Source organism: Ambystoma mexicanum, chromosome 6q (assembly GCF_040938575.1).
Source record: "Ambystoma mexicanum isolate Mex_15411 chromosome 6q, UKY_AmexF1_1, whole genome shotgun sequence".
NCBI classification, from domain to species: domain Eukaryota; kingdom Metazoa; phylum Chordata; class Amphibia; order Caudata; family Ambystomatidae; genus Ambystoma; species Ambystoma mexicanum.
Window position 1 is genome coordinate 381123319 of NC_090937.1, and position 22905 is coordinate 381146223.

The window sequence follows — 22905 nt, forward strand, 5'->3', positions numbered from 1 at the left end:
AACATCGTCTAAGTGGCCACGCGAGGAAGTGTATTTTTCGGTCCTAAGGCCATCTTCATGATTTAAACAAAAGGTGGTTAAATGCACCTGGCTGCATTGTCTGTTCCAATACTGTGCCAAATCAACATTGTTGTGGTTTCAAAGTGCCTAGCCTTGTCCGGGAGGTGGCCTACTGTGACACAGCCTTGGGTACCCATGCCTCAGGGCCTCATTACGACCCAGGCGGTAGCCCTGCCTTTATGAAGGGCACGGCTACCGCCGGTAATGATTTTTTTACCAGGTTCCAGAAAAGGGCAATAACCGGGTCATTCCGACCTTGGCGGACCCGGTAATTGCCCTTTTCTGGGACCTGGTAAAAATCAATCCCCATTCACATTTGATCCCCATAATGGGAATGGGGATGATGCTAACAACGGGCCCGTTAATGACAGGCCCGTTGTTAGCATCCTGGCCTGCTAGCGGGTCCAGCTTTTCACGTCTGGTCTGACCAGGCATGAAAACCGGGACCCGCTAGCAGGCCTCGTAATAGGGCAGCCCGTAATGAACGCTGCCGGTCCCATACCGGCACCACTCATTACGGGACCGCCAGGGTCCTAATGAGGCCCTCAGTCTTCTAGAAGGACAGAGGAGCAGACAAGCTGAACCTGAGGGGATGGGCAAAGCGGGGTAAGATATTACATTCAGGGGGGGGGTGCTATCAGGAGGAATGTGTTTTGTGAAACGATGGCTGCATGCTGGAGGAGTGGGCACAACCATTGCACTTCCACAGCGGGGGAGCAGTTAACATGGACCGTGCCGTAAATGCCCAAGGGAAAAACAATTAGATTTGGAAATGAGGCTGCATGAGATGTGTAAGTAGCCATAACATGAGTTGACATTCTACCAGCAGGAGCAAAGCACTCCAAATGATAACAGTCAACCTTCATTAACACACACATTTGGAGGTGTAGTATTAGTCTCAAGTGCCATTCAACGATGAGATCCCAGACAAATCGCACATCGCTCGATGGGCTTATGTGCAAAAATGGTGACCACTTACATAAACGCCTTTTTGTAAATATTATGGTTCTATGCTCATTTATCAACGGTGTTTTTTAAATGGGTTTTTGGCCGAAATATTTTTCTTGAAAAGACTCAGTGAAATGTCTATTTTCTATGTTTGGGGGAGTTCCCCCAATCCCTCGTCTCCCCTATTAATTTCACACTATTTGCTACACCCACCCCATCTATACATTTACCCCCTATATTTTTCAATTCGTTTTTTCAAACATAATTTTTTGGCAAAAAACCCATAGAAAAAAACACTGTCGATTAACGAACGTCGGATCAAATATTATAACTGATACAAAGGGTAGGCAGCGTGTCGGTTTCCGTGTTCTGAACTGTGAGCACCATGTTCCCTCGTATTAGACTAAACCTACGGGTGCTGATGCGACCTCTGGAGAGATAACTCCTTTCAACACTCAACAGAAGCCACCAGTGCAATCATTGGCATCGTGAGTGAAATGCAACATCGCAATCTGGAAATGGGGCGGTGAGGGGGAGGAAACACAACAAGAACCATTACATCCCAGCCTGCGTTAAATGCAGCAACAAGCAGCCCCTCTCACCTTGCTTGGAGCCGACGTCTGACTGCATGTGCGAAGGGTGTGCTCCTGGCGAAAAATGCTCGTCACTGTACGTGATGAGAGGTGTGAGAGGGTGGACTGCGTGCGACGGCTGCACCACGGGCACTTTGTTGGACTGCAAAATAAGCAAAACACAGACACAAAAGTTACAGCTCAGCTCGCGTTTTCGAAATCCGCCGCTCCGCTATGCATGATACCAAACTCCAGCAAAGGAAGAGAGAAACCCCATCAGCGACACACATTCATCGCTGCGATCATCTACGCCCAAGGCAGCACTCGGGCTCCATTCTCCCTTTTATCAAAGTATTTGACCGAAGGCCTAAGGAGCAGGGCCATTTTAACAGTTTCTGGGGCCTGGGGCACAGACAGCCTATGGGCCCCCCTCGGATACCCATGCCTTAGTCCCGACCCCCTCATAATCCATGTCACCCCCAAAAACCCATGACCCCCTCCCAATGTGAAAAATGAAGGGATAACATATACTGAGTCAAATTCAACAGATACTCGTCTACGCTTTAAATTGATTAACTAGTTGTTAATAAAACATAAACATTATACATATTTGTTATCTGTTTCTCCAAGAGGATGCTATATTAAGTACATTTCACTTTGGTTTTTTCGAATAATATATTAATTTTGAAAGAATATAAAGGAAAATAATTTTAAGCAAGCATTTATTTAACTAAATGAAAACCTAACAGTTCAACCTGAAATGTTTTTCCTGTATGAATGTGTCCAAAGGTCAAGCATCAGGAAAAACATGACATGACAAGCCTACTCTTTACATTCAGTGTCAGTCTCTATCTCACTCCCTTCTACTGTCCTCACCTTTCTCCTTTCCCCTACCTCAGTATCTCACTTTGTTCTGTTATGCTTGTTCTCTCTTGTCCACCTCCCTCTGTCCATGACTTCCTTCCCTCTCATTTAACACTTTGTGTCCAAACCCAGCTCTATGGCTTCAGAAGCCCCCTCCCCCTCGTTCCATGCCATTCAGAAAGAATGCGAACACAATTCTTCCTATCCACATCATCATCACTGCCAAAATATGCCTGCCCGTTGTACCCTCCTCTCAGACTTGTGCACATCAAAACCCCCGAAAGCCACCACGGGGTAAACCGCAGGCCCCTCCACCACCTTCCCTGGGGCAGGTCTTGGACAGGTCCTGGACTGACCCATTCACACTGACACCCAGCTCCCTCCCAAAGTCCCACTTTCAGGCCCTTAAGTCCAACACAAACAAGCAAAATGCAGCCTATTGCTGGCATCTGGCCCGGATTTTGACGGATCTGGGATCCTGCAAAACATGTCTCCCCACATCTGGGAGAGCCATTTGAATGCTTCATTATTTTAGTGTGGCTTAAGTGCTTTAAAGGTGTCGTGCTGCGCAACTCAGGATTGGAACCAAGATCATTAGGATGTGCGGCTAAGCACTTAACCACAAGCTCACTCCAGCATCAAATCAGGATGGCTGTGAAATTACTTAATTAAGATTGTACTCTCCAAGAAATCCGGAACATTCACGTAAAGCTTTGAGTTTTAAAAGGGGCTCACCTTTAATACTGTTCTTGCAACATTATAGGAATGGCTCCTCCCTTGGGTTATTTTCTAGGTGTTCATGATTACCCTTCTCAGAGGCAAATGTTGATGTGAGGTGGGGGTGAGAGCTGTGGGGTGCATTTAAAGACCCTAGACAGAAATCCCTTTCACCTGAAAAACTGCATTAAAACACTGCACCAAAAATGGCTGTGCTTTGCTTTCCCTGTCACATGAGTGGCAAGCAGTTGAACCCTATAATCCAAAAGTGGCCCTGCGTTGCTTTTGTTTCACCTGAATGACATGAATTTGAACACTGCATCCAAAAATGGCCCTGCATGCTTTTGTTTCACGTGAATGGCAAGAGGCTATGCACTGCATCCTAAAACAGCCCTGTGTTGCTTTTATTTCACCTGAATGAGAAAAAGCTATGCACTGCATCCACAAACGTCCTTGTTTTACTTTTAATTCACATGGGGGGACAAGGATTTCAACTTTACAAAACCGACACAGCTTTTGCTTTCCATTTCACTTGAACAGCAGCCCTTGAAATGCTGTAAACGAAAAATGGCTTGGCTTTTTCTTTTGTTTATGTAAAATCCGAGAACCATGTGGAAGGGTGCCTAACCCTCATTGTCAATGGGCCAACAGCAAATGCAAACCGACTCCCAAAAGAAGAAATCAAAGGATCCCGTGACATACAAGACATGATTTCAAACAGTAGATGCAGAAACGGCTTGGACATGGGTGAAAAAGAAAAATGACTTTTAAAAGGCCACAGTGAGAAAATAACACTGCTCACATTGAAATGTCAGGGAGATATGCTGTGGGAGGGTTGACTAAGCAATGTACATTATGTGTCCACCCACAAGACTTCAATCACCTTTGAAGAGGCTCATAATGCCAGAAAAAACAGTTGGGCTAAAGGAAGGAAACTTCACAAGTAAAAGGCCTGCTTTCCACTGGAAGTCACACCTACCAGTGAACCATCCCACAGTCAAATGTGATGTTACTGAGAGCGTCATAATTCCCTGCTCTGCCAGACCTGAAGGCAGGGGATCAGGGATTTCAAAGAAAGCAAGTGTGGCTAAAGCTTGACTTGGAGGTGTGAGCTCCTTCCTTCACACACATCAAAAACAAACTGACAACTTCAAAGGGGGTCATAAAAATCTCTGGTCACTGGCTGTGGGGGATAAAGCGGCCCTCCCACAGAGGGGAACAGATCCTCCTCCCAATTGACACTAAAGGACTGATTTCATTTTTAGGAATTTTTCGCAGTAATTAGAATGAGAAATAATTTCATTTTTGGCAATGTTTTTATGTAATTTCCAGGCAGTTTTTAAGAGAGACAGTGCATTTTTCTAGGACCTTGGAGACTGAAATGGCCAGTTAGAATGTTTTTGTGGCTGTTCTAAAAATGAGACAAATATGACAATTGGTGGAAAGATGGAGAATGAAATTATGATCACGCTTGATCATTTACAGAGTTGTAACTGTTATACATTTTGTGAAAAGGACAAAAATGTGCCAACCGGGCCATGCTACATTGTGGAGAGTTGGCGATTGGCTTACCTAATTCCCTATGACCAACTAAAACCACATATCTAGTTCATATGTCAGGGGCTAGTAGAATTGTGAAGTAAGGAGACATAACTGGTTTTTGTCAAATAGTGACAAGGAGGACAAAGAATAGTAATAACATGCAAACAGACAGATGGTGCTCTCTTCCCTTGAACCAATCATGCCAGGGGGTGAAGAGAGGAATGGTAAACTGTCCTATCCGAGCAGTAGGGGTAATTACACAGTACTCCCCCTAGGTTGTAAATTGAGTGAGGTCATTTGTGCTATATAAGGGGGACTGTACTAGGTCAGGGGACATACAAATATCCGGGGAGACAGGAGAATGAGGATGGAGGGAAGACAGCAGAAACATACCATCTTTGAGAGTGCAGGGACCAGACCCCTTGCCTAGCTGTCCAGAGTGTCCTGATATACTGCTGGCTGTCCCGAATCCCAAACCAAGGCAAAGTGCCGTGACCAGACCCCGTGCCTAGCTGTCCAGAGTGTCCTGAGATCCAGCTGGCTTTCCAGAATCCCAAACCAAGGATTACTTTGTAAGTAGCAAATAGCCCCAGCCCTAAATTGCATAAGCCCTTCCCATTTGTAGCACTGCACTCAATAATTCCCCCATTGAAGACCCCATTGAAAACCCCATGGAAAACCCCAAATTGCCAGTGCAATTCAGTCACCTTCCCATAGAAGAATCTGTGTTTAGCCTGTGTATGTTCGCATATTCCCTTTTGGTAAACCTCTCAGTGTCTGTGCAAATCCTTAGCGTATTTTAAGTAAATCAATTTATTCCCCCATTGAAATTTGCGGTACAAGTTGGTTGAAATTCGAAATTAACCACCTGTCCTTGGTGTCTTTCTTTAATTATTATAGTCAATAAAGTGTTGTCTCAAAAGAATTAGTCTCCTTGTAACTGAAAACCAAATTGTTTTGTAGAGATTAGTGCAATTGTGTACCACAACATTCGTGGCTGTAAAATAGTTTGATTTTCCTTTTCAATAAATAATACATTAATAAATATCTTATTGATACACACTGGCCTGATTCCTGGTCCATTGTGACATGGGGTGTTTGTGGAGGTTGGGTGGGACGGGTTGGAGGTCTACTCAAACAGAAAAGAACCTGTGGTTTATTAAAAATAAAAAACACTTTATTGTACGCCACATTCATTGTTGGGGAAGGAGTCCCTGGCTGGAGTCTGCCGTGAAATAAAACCGTCACAGAGCAATCCCACATCGGCCCACTGCCCTCTGCTGACGGGATCCCACAGTCAACAAAATGTAATTTACAGCACTGGATTGGCCAGCAACTTTTTTCACACAACCAACCAACCCCAACTGGCAGTCCACTAACATCTCTTACCCTCTCCCACCTCTCTCTAGAGCTCTGGGGTTCCCAGTCACTGTGACACCACCTCTGTGCCATGCTAATATGTGACAGTTGTCATCATGGAGCAAATGGTGTCTCGCTTTAATACCTTTGCTCTCGATGCTGACTTGCAGCGCTTTCAAGTAGCCTGCGAGAGACGTAGGCACTATGCAAATAACCTACAGCATATCTCGTCGAAGCCTAACTCTTCCTTCACCCTGTTAGGGACTTGGCTGTGTGTTCATAACAAAGGCCAGCTCCATCTCGACACAATATTTTATAGATTCTTCAATGTATGTACGTTCACATGCAAACTAGCTCACTGTGTCCCATTTCAGGAACAGGACAAAGCTTATAACCAAGTTCCTCAACCCATCACATCCACCCCTTAACCCACATAATAATAAAAAGTGAAACATCTTCTAGGAGAGCTGGACTATCACGTAGTCATCAAATGTGTGTCTGCTTTCACCTCTCCCCAATAATAGGCTGAATAAGGCATTGGGCATCGACAGTAACATGTGCACCAGTGCTTAGAAATGTCTAAATCACGGCTTGGCACCCCTCACAACAAAACCTATTACATTAATAGAAAGTAACGATGGGCAGGCACCTTGGTTAATTTAGAAAGGTTGCTTTTCTTTACAAATGATGCTTGCCATGTGCAGGTATACAATAGTCAAACTAAATGTCACCATGCCATGCTGTGAAGCATTTAGCATAGAGCCCAAATTGGAAGCCTCATGTTTTAAGTCCTCTGGTAATCGGACATGTTTTGCTTCGATAACATTGAATGGCAGTGGCACAGCCTGCCTACACACTTCCTATCTAGTTACACTGCACAAAATGTGTTTACTTCTTGGCTACTTTTAAACTGGAGAGTCTGCAAAAATATTGTATTTGAAAATATCTAAAACAGGGTTCTTGTTTTATACCAAAAGAAAAGGCCATTTTAAACAGATGGCATAGCTCAGTGCGTTAGTGTACTATACGTGCAACACAAAATTCACAAACTCTGCATCTTAAAGGGGCGTCTCACTTTTGCATCTTTTGTAAATTGATGGATAATTGACGTGGATAACATGCGCAATGCTACAAAACCACAAGGCTGGCAGAAAGCGCTACATATCTTCTTGCTGGCACACTTATTGTAAATGGTTTGGAGAGGGGTCCCATCGATGTGCCTGTCGCAGTTGGTTTGGAGTTGAGAGCTGTTCTTGGCTCTGGCAGATGCATGAGCCTGTCTGGATTGGGCCACATGGGGTGCATCAGCAGGTGAGGGGGGTCTACCTAGGTTTGTTTGAAACTAGAGTTTGGAGAAAGGGAGGAAGCAGGGTGACTTGATTGAAGTATTGGTAAGTTTGGGGAAGAAATTAAGGGGGTTGTCCCCTTGAAGAAAAACAAAAAGCTGGGTTAGGCAGCCAAAACCGAGTGTCAGCTAAAGCAGAAGTGCTCTGCTGTACCTATAAAGCCGGGGACGGTGCAATTGTTCCCATTTACCTTGGCACCTCCATGATCACATTACTCTTGTGCTGTATTTCTGAATTCTATTACAGGTGTGGAGAGATGAAATGCTAGAATGTGACAGATGTCTCTGGTCTCTTATTGTCGTAGTGGGGGATGCAGAGGTTTTTAAAAACATTTTTCGTTGCGATTTCATGTCTGTTGTTAGTTAGATCTTAACTCAAAATGTAAGCTCTTTTTTTCTCACGATTTTATAGACGTAATGCAGTTTTCCCATGCTAAGAAGTCTCACTCGGGCAGGCCTTCTGAATCAGACATACTTTCATTTTGACTCTGCCCCAGTGCATCCTCCAGCGTGTGTACAGTGCACTGACTGTGAACCCTGCTTGGTGCGCACTCAAATAAAATAAAATAAATAATAAACACATTGTTACTTACCTGGCAGTAGAGCTCTGGGTTGAGGACTTCTTGGGGGGTAGGTGGTAGGGAACAGGGGCACGTGTTGTGTCTCACTGACACTCTCTCCAAGCACATCATGTGCCCAGCCCAGTCATCCCAACCAGGTGAAGGACAGGTGTGGGTCCCCATCCAAGGATCAGAGGTGGGGGCCCCCTCCAAGGCTCCCAGGATGGGGGCTCGGGGCATGTGCCCTGTCTGCCCTCCCATAAAGACATTTCTGCTAAGGAGGGAGCAGGTGCTCCAGGCATGCACGGATTCAGTGCATGATCATTGCAGAACTGCCTTGTATAATGCACGTGCAAAACCACTCGGGACCAAAAACGACCTTGCCCCAGTAAAGCACATCAGCTCCAGTGACTGAGATGCAAACAATATATCATGTAGTTATCGCGGTTACATTACAAGGTTTCAATAATATTGTGGAAAAATATTTAACATTTTGCGTAATTCAGTTTATTTTTTGATATGCTCTACTTCACAGGCCCCTCTTTCCATTCCCCACCATCTCCCCCCCCCCCCCCCGCTCCCACACTGTCCCACACCTCCCACTGCACTTCTTTTCCTTGTTAAGGGTCAGGGGCACACTTAGGAAGGTGCCATCGTGTGACGGCACCATCCTCCCCCTGGCACTACAGTTAATGGAGCCTGGATGTAGAGTCCTTTCTTACTTTCTATGAAGATGAAACACCTCCAAGGAAAGAAAGCTTGAGTTGCTGCAGTGGGTGAGTCAAACGGTCAGAGCATGTAACAGATGGGTACTGGTTGGACGGACAATACGAATATGTTGCACGTACTTATTCATTTTCATTTGTATTATTAATCATAATAACATATATTTTTATTATAGTGCTTTATGTCGGATTCCTGCTTATGGTAGACGCTGCAATAACATGTGCCATTATCATCCCATTTCAATGACACTCGAAGTATTGTCCTCAGAATGAATGAAAGGCTAAGTCAGCCCTGCCCCAGGATTTGAATGTGCAAAATGCAGGCTGGCACCACGTGAGAAATTAGCGCTTTATTGGCGATCTAGCGACTTGAACACATTGACAAAGTAATCCGCACGATATTTTCCCCACAGAAAATAGTCAACTTTATTTGACCTGTTATCCTACGGTATTTTTGCGCTGCTAATAAAAGTAGATGCAGAAATTATTTTTGTTGTGTGTGTGCATTCCGTAGGAAGCCATTAGCAACTATATCCATTTCTAAATTTCTCTTGCTGTGACTTCAGGCAGCCATAATCACCTGCTGTGATGTCACAGCAGGTGATACAGCATTTTCTCTTGCAGGCATTTTTCTTTCCTTTGTTGGGGTACTGTAGGGTGAAGGGAGAGAGAACTTGGGGCATCAGCACAAGTTTGTCGAAAAACTAATTTACGATTTCCGCCGCTGGCAATTGTGGCAAATCTCCTGAATTGCAAGCGGTGGAACAGCAATGTTAACCATATTGCCGGAGTCCATAGAATGCCACTGGGGATTTGAAGGCCTTACCACCGGAGGCCCTTGTTTAATTTGTATAGGTTCTCTTATACCTCCACTCTACAACCAATGCATGTCCATAAGGGACAGTGCAGGGGTTGGAAAAGGGACAGCGGGTGGCCATGAACAACCTAGAATTATAGATGGGTCGCTTTCAACTATGAGTGCATTTCACCTGGGGTTTCCAAGCAACATCACTGGCACCTCTAGCTTCTCTCTGGTTGTCTATCATGAGATGTCGCTCGGAGGCCCTCACTGGAATATATGCGCATAGTTGATAGCTACCCAACGAGAATTCTAAATGAAGAATATTAAGCATTACCACCCGGGGAGGGTCAATAAGCTTGTTAAAAGCAAGCTCCTTACCTGCCTGAAAAGGCTCTGACGCTGCAGCGTCCTGGAGTTCTTGCCTGTGAGTGGCACCATGGAAGGGGAGAAGGGACTACTTGTAGTCCCTTCTCCCCTTCCATGGTGGGCATTTTGTTTGTTTACTTTTTTTTCTCATTCATTTTAATGTCCACCATGGAAAGGTAGGAGGGGCTACGTGTAATCCCTTCTCCTCGATCCCTGGCAGCTATTTATTTGGCCTTTTTTTCTCTCGAGTCAAACGGTTGAAGCGCTGCTTCTCAACTCGAGAAAAATTGCTCTTAGCACCCCGGTACCACGTGCCAGCGTATTAATGGCAATATAACCTTTGGAGGGGGGCATTACCGGTAGGGTAATGCCCCCGGGGCTTTGTTAAAGCCCTCGCTTCGCTCGGGCTTCTAAAAATGGCAACGGGGGCCTTATCCTACCGGTAATGTCCCTCCTCCTCGGGTCATATTGCCTAAGTACATATACATTTCAGAGTATTATACATTATTTATTTTATTTTTATTTTTTTACATTTGTAAAGCGTACTAGCAGTGCAGAGGCATTGAGGTGCTGTGCCTGATAGTTATTCAGCATGAAAACGTGCTGATCAAGTAATGCAAATTGGGATCACTTCCTTTTTATGTGTCTTAATACTCACCATCACAAAAAAAGGTATGTAAATTATACCTAGGTAGAAATCGTCTCCAAAAGGTCCGAGGATCCTGCTGTCTCTGCACGAACCTCGTACAAGTTCAACAATGCTTCAACTTGCCTGTGTCTGCAGGGCTGTGAGAGCTGCTGACTGAGGTAACAGTGAGGTTAGTGTAACAGTGTGTGCTGCTGCTCAGGAGCCTGCAGGGAGGGGAGAGCTGCCGCTTGGGTGCCTGCATCCATTCTCGGGTCAAAGCTGCATCTTGGTAGTCTGTTTTGGGGACTGCTGGGCTGGTTTAACCCCGGGGGTTCGGCCTCAGGGCGGAACGGCACACCAGCAAGACAAACTTTGCCAGAGCTCCGCTCCTTTTTGTTGCGCTCCATTCTGAACCCTGGGAATTCCCATATCTCATCCTTTTTCCATAGCCCACTAACCCCCATCCCCATCTCCCCATTGGCTGGTCTGTAGTTTTCCGTCTTTCTTTGTGTTTTCTTCTGCTCATGGAGCTTTGCTGTCTCTTTCAACCCCAGCGTGACGTGGGGAAGGCCTTCATACCACTCTGCTTGGCAGCCACGACCACCCCTCGGCCTCCCCTCTCTCTCCGCTGCAACCCCTCTGTCCCCAGATCCAGCAGCCGCGACGACCACTGCCTCGCTGACCAGTGGCCGCTTGCGACTCTCTTTGTAACTGCTTTTCTTAATCACAATCCATTTTAGTTGCCGTCGGATTATTGGCATATTTTCTGGATATTCCATTTAAATGTTGTTATCTCTTAAGACTACATAAAGATTCCATCATTTTCATGCCACCAGTGAGATCCAAGGTTTTGGGGTTGATCATTTCATGAGTTGTTGATGTCGTGTCTGATATCAGGATTAGCCTTAAGAGTAATTACATTATTTATGACGTTCTCTTGAAAGGAAGTAAAAGAGGCAATTTTAAGCCAAAAAAATGACAAGTCCCCGGGGCCAGATAAGATACCAATTGATGTTTACAAAACCGAAGTAGAGATCTGGTCTCCTATATCATGTTGCCTGTTCAATGCTGTTACCAACCTGGGAGAAGCCCCTAACTCTTGGAGCACAGCAGGAACATGTATGCAAGGGCTGTGTCGCAACACCTGTTGAAATGGGTGACAGAGGAGAATTTCTGCCATCATCAGGCTGGAGTTCAACAGGGACTAAGTGGATCAGAGCTTGCGCTGTTTCATCTTATTGCAAAAATATGTTACTCTTAGAAGAATAAATATTTACGCCATGTTTATAGACTTAAAGCATGCTTCGATGGGGTCCCCAGGCCTAGACTATAGGGAAGCCTAGTAGAGGCTAAGATCCCACCAGAAATCTTAAATGACATTTTATGCCTCTACCAGGACCATAAGGCTTTTGTCAAGTGAAACTTAGAGGGCGATATTTCTGAACCCATAGACATCAACGGGAGGGTCAGACAAGGGTGCATTCTGGCCCCAAAGCTCCTCTCTTTTCTAATGAGCAAAATAGTAATTCAGATGTATGCACCTGCCACTGACGCTCCCAATAAGGGAGCCGAGGAAACACCCATTCTCCTCTATGCAGACGATGCTGTACATATTTCCTTGTCCCCTATGGGGCTAAAAAAACAAGTAAATCTTTCCCGCAAGAGCTGTAAGGAACATGGCCTTGAGATAAATATTGGGAAAACGAAAAGCATGGTTTTCAGCCCCAATCATAGGAAAACACATAAATATTAAATATTGAGATTGGAGGGAACACATTTAAGCAAGTGAATCATTTTGGCTATTTGGGCATTGATTTTTTGAGCGACTGTAAACGGACTACCCATCGCGAAAAAGTCGTGTGAAATGTGATCGAGGTTGTTGTGCAATGGCTCGAGTTGTGGGGGCGGTGGCATTTCCCCTGCTGTAGACGTCTGTAACAAACAAGCTAAGCTGACAGCATCATATAGTGCTGAGATTTGGGGATACCGACATCACCCAAGATTGGAAGTCTTGGAACAAAATGTTTTTAAAAAGGGGCTACGTTTACCATCCCACACCTCTAGGTTCATGCCGTAAACTGAATTAGGTCAGAGGAGTATTTTGGATAATGTAGCCATCCGACCTGTATTTAATTGGATTCGCCTCTGGTAATCACCCTATTTACTAAAAGGCAAACTTGGGTTTAAGACATTTGTGGAACAACACGGTTCCCATAGATAGGAATGCAAACATTATTATAAAAGGGGCACATGAGGCAAAGATCATAACAGGAATGTTGACCTTTAGTGCAAGCTCAAGGATGGTGTCTGAATATTGGCCCCATAAATTAAATCTGGGAGGAGAAATATACATTGATCTTATCGATCCCTCCTGTGGTGGATCTTTGTTCATGACATTCCGATTTGGAAAATTACCTATTGCAGCACTCATGAACAAACGGAGTCCCTTGTGGCATTCACATGACCACAGTCAACCACGGAAAAAACCTTTTTATTTTCACAACAGCAAATAACAAAATTTGGCATTAATCAGCATAGTAAGCAATATATTATAAACTACCATCAAACAACATATTTAAGGGAAAGAATAGAGGTACATAAAGGAAAGAAAAGAAGAAGAAAGGGAAGCAAGAAAAAAGAAAAAGAACAACAAAGTCAAAAAATACAAAGCATAAATTCATGCGGCAGATACAAGAATATCATAAGAACATTGTATACAACCTTAAACAATGACAGACGACAGTCATCTACAAAGTCATGGATACATCCATCCCAAATGAAAGTTCAAGATTATCGTGAATGCATGTCCCAGCCAGCACACCACAGCAGCACAATCCTGAGATGGAGAATGATCAGTTTGTTTCCAAATTCAGAACCCTGGAAAACATTAGCTGTATCCTGGTGTTTTGTTGTGCAAAGCATTGTTTACGGCAAACATATCTAAGGCCATGCATATGGGGCAGGGTGATACAGGAGAGAGGCGTGAGACGGGATGAAACAACCTCACATTCTTCCACGACCACATCTTTGCCATTACATTACCATAGTCAGAGGAAGGCAACCTTGCAAACTGATGAACAGAGATGCCAAAGTAAATGTGAGTCAGCAATAGCAATAAAGCTGCCCAACCACATTATGCCCATAACATCTCCCATGGCTTTCACCACACACACAGACACACAACAAATGAATGTAAGGAGCAGCTATCACTAGTGGAAAAAAAGGAAATAAAAGGTAGTTTACGTGCAATAAACTATTGCACCAAAGCGTGCCCTCTTCACTTTTGTTCCACTTCTTATAGTTTAACTGTGTATGGACCACATCATTGAAACACGTCCCCTTTCATTTCATCAAGCTCGACTGAAATACAATTTAAAAAAAGGGTCCATTATTGAAATCATAGCTGGCTGGTGACTGCCTGCTATGCAAACTAAGAGGCAGAGAAAGGCTTGGGGGGCAGAAGCGGCAAGCGGCCGAGTTAAATATAGACATACTCTGCTCTTGCTCTGCCCCCCTCTTCAGAACGCCACCTTCAGCAGGCGACGAGAGCGGGGAGTAGCTTATTAATGCCGGGCATGCCCCTCCAGTCATTTTACAGCTCCGCATCTGGTGCCATGAATTTTTTCTAAATTATGCCATCCTTGCTCGCCTCTTAATTTTACGGTTTTCACCACAGATTTGCTTTCCTGTGGGAAGGAGATAAGAACCTACGCATTTTAATTTAAGCTGCGGCCTTGTCTTATATATTTGGAAAGATGGCTAGAGGAAGCGGCACTTCTAGGTGCTCTTGACGCCAACAAAGGCCGTCTCCGAGACCGAGTAACAAAGGCCATTTGAAATCTCGCTCCTTCACGCGAGTCACATTCCAGGGATGGTCTCTGACATGCGTCCATTCATGGCTTCTACTTTATGGAGCCGCCTTTGCTGAGCCGCTGTTGTACATTCATAACCAAGCGTCTATACTTAGACACCGTTTTTTTTCCGAAACAATTTTTTAACTCCTCCATCATGTTTTGCTGCTGCCTTCAAACTCCCCAGCTACTGCCAGCCCCATGGGGTACTCAGCCCCTCCACACCCGACCGCCTGAACATCACTTGGCAACACACAGGGCCTTTGAGGGATGCAGCAGAAACTTTATTGTAATGGAGGGGGTGCGAAATAGTACGGGGATCATCAGTGGGGAGGCAAGCTTTGGTGGTACAAGTGAAAAAGGGCTTCTCGTGAGGCACCGGTCCATACCATTTCACTACCTTGAGGGTGGCAGGGTGGTCACATCAGGGACCCCTGGCTCTGCCACTAGTTCATTTTGGACGAGCCATGGGGGCGTTATCAAAGGGTAATTTGGCAGTCTCATGGTTTTCCAAAGATATTGGGACAGCAGATTCAGACTTTTTAAAGAACCCCCCGCCCCCACTTGAGTCGAAATCATATTGCCCGGTCACACCGAAAGGCCGGAAGTGCTAATATCTTCTCAAGCAGGCAGTGTCGGTCGTCGGTGTGGACGAGCCTTTGATATTTCTCAGGGCCCTCCTTGCTGGGCAAACCCTAGAGTGTGAATGCTACTGCGCTAGGAAGTGGTCACACATGTCAGTGCGCTAGGATTTGAGAGGTAGAGTTCCCCATGATCCCTCAACACACGACATGGCACTGCTGCAGCCCGTGATCTGATGTTTCCGCCATGGGATTAGGGCACATGCCGAGGAGGGTGTGTGAGCCTGAGCATTTTCACTGAGCAATACTATTATTACTACTAATACTAATATATACTCATATTTTGTCATCGCGGACCCAGAGAAGCTCCTCCTTCAGGGAGGGTTACAGTTCCAGAGGGGACAGGGAGGGGGTTTGTTATCAGAAAAGCACATGCATGTCTTGATTGCCATGTAGCAATGTCTCCCTTTTACCATGAAATGTTTTAATTTTGGGACTGCCTATTTTTAGTTGCTTGACCGTTTCATGTCCTGTGTGGTCGTGGTTCATTTTTTTTTACATGTCCTGGTGCATTTATTGCTTGCTTCAATGTAATATGTTTACACAAAAAAAAGGTTGACTCGGAACAGCATAGCAGGATAGAGATGGGGAGCGTTGCTTTAACAGATGTAAAAGTAGTGGCTGAAGAGGTTAGTTTGACTTGACCTCCTGCAATCTATGCGTGAGGACACAGGTTGTCACCCTCTTGGCAGTTCATTTTATTATGTTGTAATGTATTTTCTCCGCTATCAATTGAATCCCACACTGTGTCTCTTATCATCCTGTCCCTTTATGGGCTGACCCAGCGAACTGCTTTATTTCACTGAAAATCAGATTTCTTGGAAAAGGAACTGTACCAAACCATGTGTTCTGGGAATGCGGATGGCTTCCCTGCTGCACCGCCCCTCCTCTACCTGCCCCACTGCTTTTGTACTACCAGAGTCACCGGTATAGTGGTCTTCCAGCACTCAGGCTTGTCCAAAATGAGTCTTATTGCACCCCTGCCAAGGTTCTCCAAACCTTGGTCTGCAGAGGAGTGGAAAAGGAATTAGGTGGAGAGGGGATAAAAGGGGGAGCAGATATTTGATAAACATGAGAGACATGTATCCTCCAGAGTAGGTAAAACATGAAGGAATACAGTTTGTGGTAGTTTGAATGCATGTGACGTCCGGAAGAAAGATCAGGGCATATAGCTGATCAGGAAAAGGCCTCTCTCATGAAGCTCCTGACAGTGGCCATGTAACCGCTGAATGCAGTTTCTAGAGCTTTCAAGAAGCACTGAAATGAGTCAGCGAATAAGGTGCATGATGGGCTTGAGTTGTGCTCGACGGTACCATTGACCATCTGTCAGGAAGGATGCTTTCAGTTGAAGATCTTGCGCAAGATTCTGCCCTACCTCCCCCCCTCAAATTCACGCTCCAGTTATACCGTCCCTCATTTTATCAACAATGAACTACTGCAACACCTTACTTTTGGCACAGCCTGCCTACCTCTCGCAGCATCTGCAGGTGTTGCAAAACTCTGCATCGCGCGTGGCCACCTGCGCGCCAAGACGTGCTCAAATATCTCCACTGCTCCATCATCTTCACTGGCTTCCGGTGATCAAACGTGTGCAATTTAACTCACTTTGCTTGGTCCACTGTGCTTTCTATGGTTGTGGAGCGAAATATTTACAGGCAAAATTCCGTCCCTGCATCCCGACATGGGTGTTCAGTTCTGCAAATGCATGCCTGATCTCTGTACCTTGTTTTAGGGCCTCTCGCATTGGTGCCCGCTCCTTTTCAGTTGCAGCTGTGCGGCTCTGGAACTCCATCCCTTTCTAATTGTGTACGATTCAGGATCACTTGATGTTCCGTCGGTTACTGAAAAGCTATCTCCTTAACTTCTCCCCTTCCTGCTGTAACTAGAGCCATGATGCCATTGGTGGTGACCGTGCACTCTATAAATAAAATATAACATAACATTAAATTGAAGGCATGATTGTCTCTTAGTTGTTACGAAAACTGGCGAGAGCCCGGACTGACAAATCTCCTCAGATCCCATGAGCACCTGCTCCTTTTTAGTTCGTCTGATCACCTCCTCCTTCTCCTAAGCCTCCCCCAGCACAACCCACTTCCCATCAGCTCCCTGACGATCCCATTGTCTATTTTCCACTAGCCGCCTGTGTATATTTTCCCTCCTGGGCCAACTTTCCCCCAATCATTTGGGTCTCTCCTACAGCCTTCTAGCTCCTACTTACCCCAGCCTCCTTGGTCCTCCTTGCACAGCCCCCAGGTTCACCTCTCGGGCCTCCTGTGTCCTGCTCCAGCTACTTGTGCACTCTTCGCCAGCTGTCTGAGAATTAGTTCTTTCCATAAATACGTCTGACATCTCCCACATGCCCTTCATTTTGTAACACATTGAGCCTGTAATCCAGCCACCCCCGGTGTATCCCCCTCTTTCGACTCCTCTCACAGCTTCTTGGGTTCCCTCCATGCCAATATATGTCTTTCAACAAAGACTCAGTGTCCAGTTGCTACATGTGTCGGATCTAAGTTCTTGCCTAGTTAGAGCATGGTCTGGTTCGAGTGAGACTATTGGCTGTTTCATTATTCAGCATTGCCTGGTAGCCGGCCCCTCCAAGGCTCTGAAGAATAGAAGAACAGGAGGCCTCCCTAAAGTGTCTTCACCTCTCCTATGTTCTTACCACCCTTCTCTTCTCCGAACACTCAGTAATTCTCCTTTCCACCTCTCCTCTCTGATCACCCTCCTGGTTAGTGTCTCTCACCCCCTCCTGCTTCACTGCATTTACCTTCTCCCCCTTAAGCACCTTGATATCCAGTTCCCATTTCTGATGTCTCTTGTCACTGCCTCTTCCCCATCCCCTCTGAGAACCTTTTTCTTCTCTTCAGCTCCTCTAAGCACCTCCAGTTTCTCTGCACCACCCCTTAGCCACTCTGCACCACTCTGCACCCACCACCTCCTCCTTCACTCCCCAGCCTACTGTGCCTTTCTTTCCCCAGCGGTCTGGGTATTTCTCCTCCCAGCATCTTGGCTATTCTTTCATGCAATTTCCTAAGTCTATTTTCCGCTGGGATTCTGACTCTATTTTATCCCATCCACGTGGGTCCACTCTTCCTCATTCCACTGGGTCTCTTCTCCAGCCTCCTCCTTACCCCAGCCTCCTGGCCCCCTCCTTGCCCAGCCTGATGAGTCTCCTCTCCTGCCTCCTTCTGTAGATCTTTCTGAACTCTTTGTAAGTCGTCCCAAAAGGAAGTACTTCCCTGACCCCCACTACCTTCTGCCACATGTCCTTCCTTTTATAGGGCCTTGACCCTGCCATTCAGCCTCTCTCTTACCTAAGGGAACACAGGTGTGTCTCCCTATGCAGCTGACATGAGGATTGACTGATGGCCTTTGAGGATGGCCTACAGCTATGATGGGTTGGCCAGTTCCTCTGTATGGGAGGACCTCTCTATGTTTGCCACCACCTGGCCCTGCTCTTTGGCTTGGCTCCCTTAGCCTAATCCTTTTGTGTATGAGTTTGGAGCCCTTGTGAGGTGACTGGTGGATTGCTCAAGTTCTGTCTCCAGGTCGTGCTCTTTACAACTGTGGTTTTATATGGGACTTCTGTACATGCAAGAGGAAAGCCAAGCATCCAGGCGCTGCTAGTTCCACAGGATTGCTACTCCATGAATAGCTTAAAGAAACTGTATTTATAAATTTGGCAATGTGACCGTCCCCTTTACCCTTTGCATGGCATGGTTGGGGTAGCCACGGAATCCTAGCATCATGTCACTTGTGGAAGCACCCAGCCCCCTTGGTAACCAGACCACCCACCAGCAATTTGGGCTGGAAGGCTATTGGCCAGGGCGGCCTACCAAGGTATGCATTACTGCAGCACTAGTTCAAAATGGACACATGGTTACCTCTATGTAAGTTAGATTACACTCAAGTTTTTGATTGTATAGCTCCTTCTTTCATAACACATTTGCACATTGGACCCTCCCTTTTCTTGCGCATAAAATAGATGCACCATATTGTGATGACATTATTACTGCCCTACTAGAGTATATGGATGAGCAAGGCTTCTAAACACTTAGAACTACACTATACTATTAGGCCATTAGTGATTCCAATCGTAAAGGAGAAACAGGCACAACATGAATGTTAGACCTTTTCTCCTCTTTAAGGTAGCATGGGTCGTGGGCAAGCTATGGTCTTCAGGGGGAGGGAACCAGCATGGAAGCATCCAAAACAATAATAGTACGGTAAGTACCAAAATAAAAGAAATGCCCAATCAATGTTCTATAAAAATAAGACTTTAATTTAAACTAAAAGGGCACACTATTAAAAATACCATCCACCCTCCCCTGTACTGAAATGCACAGAAAATGCAAACTTTGGGAGAAAAGGGGATGCTGGGTATTGAAGAACGGGGTTCTACAGGCACATAGTCATGAAGAAAAAGTCAGACAAGTTTCACATGTTTTAGAGTGTTCCACTCAATGTGAGGCTCAAATGGTCTCACGTCCTGGGTGAATTATCAGGAGAAGACTGCAGGTGAAAGGGTAGGCAACGTTTTTAACCTGGAGCTGTGGCTCATGCCCTTACCTGAATAATCTGCTGCTGTGGTTCCTTTAGTGCCTACATAGTGGCTGTTAGAAAGATTTGAGTAAGCAAAATACACCGAACAATGAGGGAGCTTCAAGCACCAATAAGCCAGTAAAGCTGTGCAGTAGGTAACAGAGGTGCTGCAACACCCTTTATGCCCCTCTCTCTTGTCCTGCATCCTCAAATCCTGGTAGCATATTTAGAAGAATTACCCAATAACAAAAAACTGCCACAAAGCTCATAAGTGGGTCATCCCAGGGCAAGCAAAATCTACATGGTAGGAGAGTGATGCACTAAGGAAGTGTCTCGGTGGATATAAAAGAGCGCCAAAACTGGTGGGGAAACCACCTGATAAGGGCACCATCTCCCCAACACTCCAGCATGTCCAGCCTCCCACTCCCATGACCCCACTCCACCCAACTGTTAGCCCTGGCCTGCCCACCTTCTACAACATTTTGGACAAGAATGTAAGGAGCAATAAGGTGTGCCTCAATGGGCCTTGTCATTGAACTGCCAGTGCATCCAGGAAAGAGGTGCTTGCATAGTGTAGGCACTCTCATGCTCACTTGCCCATGATTATTGGTGCACTGCGCAAAGGCACTTGACTGATGTACCTGCTGGGCGCAGCCCATTTCACCCCCATTCTACCTGCTGTCTGCACTCCTCACAGGTCTATATGTGCCTGCACAACATGAGTCCCTGCGGCTTCTATGTCTCGGGCTCCGGCACAGTGGCATTGTGGGATATATTTGGCCCAAAAAGATGGAAACTGCAATTAGCGACGTTGGGCTTAAGCATTGAAGTTGAAAATATGCAAGGATGAATGGGAAAGTGGAAAGGCAGTATTTCATTTGGATCTGCCACATATCATAATGCTGTTTCAAATAAAGAGAAATCCACTTACTGATTGGGCCGTACAAGTGATGGATAAAGCCAAGAAAAAAGAAAGGCTTATTCTACAAGGAAAGCATGGCATTTGTAAACACAGAAACTGCGATCAATGCCTCAGTGAATGCATTTTGAGGATGAAATAATAAACACATGGAGTTCAAATTTCCCTTGCCAAAATGAACATACCATGATGAGAAAATTAAGTGACGGCACAATGCAAGATATTAAAAGGCCTCACATGAAGAGTAAAGGTGGTAGATTGCAAAGCAAGTATTTCTGTTATTCAGAGCATTGCAGGCTTGTGGGAGTATAAAGGTTCTTCCACTGAAAGATAAAAAAGAGACCTTTCCCCATCAGATGCTCTGCTCAGGGTCTCCATCTGAAAGACAACTGCTTCGTAGTGTCAGCACCAGAGAAAAGAGTGGTATTCATGCATGACAGAACAATTTATTGGTGTGCTGGTTCAACATAAAGATTGCCATTAAAAGGGTTGAACTATTATAAATATAGGTATTTAAATTTGATTTGTGGTCAGCTCAGAGATACTGATGACAGGCTTGTTCCTGTGGGGGGTGGGGAGATTTTTCCTGAGCATAGAGGTGCAGCCATCTGCTATGATATTCAAGATAAGCAGAACCATGGCCTGCTCTTTGACCTTAAAAGAATGCTAATGGACTTCATGGCAGGTACACTAACAAAGGAAGGCTGTGGCCAGACCACCAATTAAAGCTTGAAGAGATGTAATGTGAAAATTGAAATATGTAAGTGATTATTTTGCCATAGAGTTGGATTAAGTATCCTATTTTGTAGGTTATCTCAGGAACTATACATCACAGAAAAATAATTCAACTATAATTTTAATGCTTATCCCAAGGCTATTCTGTTGCCATCAGAATAAGACCTTGGGGACAGAAGTTACAACCTAAAATGTGTTTTTAACGTCCCAGAAAATATCACAAAGCAGAGATTCTAGGATGTGACAACTTAATAAATAAGATATTTGGGTACAACATGGCATGTACATACCTATTATAATTCTTGTATAAACTGCAAATAATTGCTGTTCGCCCATGCAATCTCCTGCCAAGACAGGAGTTAGTTCATTATGAGCGGCATGATTAGAGGAACCCAAAAATATGTATGTTGTTAGGTTTATGTGTAAAATGAATAAAGTTGCCATGTAGTGACCTTTTAGGTGAAAACTTTAAAATTGTAAAATTAAAAGCTGCAGTTTGTGGATTCATCCCTCCCATCATTTCAACTACATAACTTCAGGGGCCTATACACAGAGAGGGGCTGGGCCTTGGGGGTGGAGTAGGACTGCAGGGATCCAATTAAAATCCAGCACTTAGAAGCTAGCACCGCCTAATTTTACAATTTCAGAGGTGTGCCTTTGAGGTTAAAATAAAGTGGATGCACAAGCGAGAGGGGGGAGAACTGCCTAAAAACATCTGGGTGAATACTAAAAGGTGGTTGCAGAATTTAACCTTGCTGGAGAACTGCCGAAAATCATCTGGGTGAATACTGAAAGGGGGTTGCAGAATGTACCTTGCTGGAGAGCTGCCTTAAAATTATCTGGGTGCAACTACTGAAAAAAAGCTGCAGACTTAACATTGCCTGGGAGACAGCAACTGGGAAAAACTATAGAGGCTGGGATCTTGAAAAGGAGAGCAAAATAATGGGATGGATGCTGGTGGCTATCCATGACTTAAGTGCCTGACGAGATCCGTATGTTTCCCCAAGAAAGGGTCCTGAAACAATGATGTTTTTCCTGAGCGCCGAACCGAGAAATACAATGTAAGTAGTTTGTCCAACAGAAACAAGTGTGGGGATGTGTTTGATTTAATACCTGCCCTTTAGTTAATGGGTTGGGGCTATGAAAGTAGACCCTTAGTATGTTTTGATAAATAATAATAACATTAATTCCCCTATAGCTAAATAACACAGGGAGATGTTAACATTTGAAATTAACAAAACTCACTCCCAGTGTGACTAAAAACTATGGTGTGTTAATGTAATCGGGTACACCTATTTTCCTCATCAACCACAGAATTGCATAAAGGGAAGGGGTGTCCTTGTTTAAAAATGAAATTCCTAACTGTCACTATTCCTCAGACCTGGCCTTTAAGTAGAGGGGTGCTGAATGTAACTGAATATCTGAGTTTTTGGTGTTTGGTGGAGAAGTGCTTTGCTAAATGAAACAAAGTGTAGTTCCTAATTGAAAAATGCACACTCTCTCCTGAGAGTGAGAAGGTGACCCTGATAGAAGAGAGATTTTGTCTTGCTTCAGGGTGAAGAAGGAAGAAGGGTTCTATCAGTCCAAAATATTATCAAATCTCTGTTGCGCTTTCAAAACTGGTAGCACTTTCAAGTGTGCAGGGAAATTAAATATACAAAGCGCTGCAGGTGTGAAATTGCTTTTGAAAATGGAAAAAAGGTATAGTAGAATTCAATCTAAACCT

General features: G+C 45.0%; 1 protein-coding gene across 3 annotated transcripts in view; it reads right to left on the minus strand.

The window, feature by feature from the left end:
- LEF1 (lymphoid enhancer binding factor 1) overlaps positions 1 to 22905 on the minus strand; it is a 309404-nt gene that overhangs the window by 115144 nt on the left and 171355 nt on the right. For all 3 annotated transcript variants that reach the window (XM_069630866.1, XM_069630867.1, XM_069630868.1), the window contains exon 4: positions 1611 to 1743. In XM_069630866.1, the coding sequence (XP_069486967.1) occupies positions 1611 to 1743 (133 nt within the window). The remainder of the gene's footprint in view (positions 1 to 1610; positions 1744 to 22905) is intronic.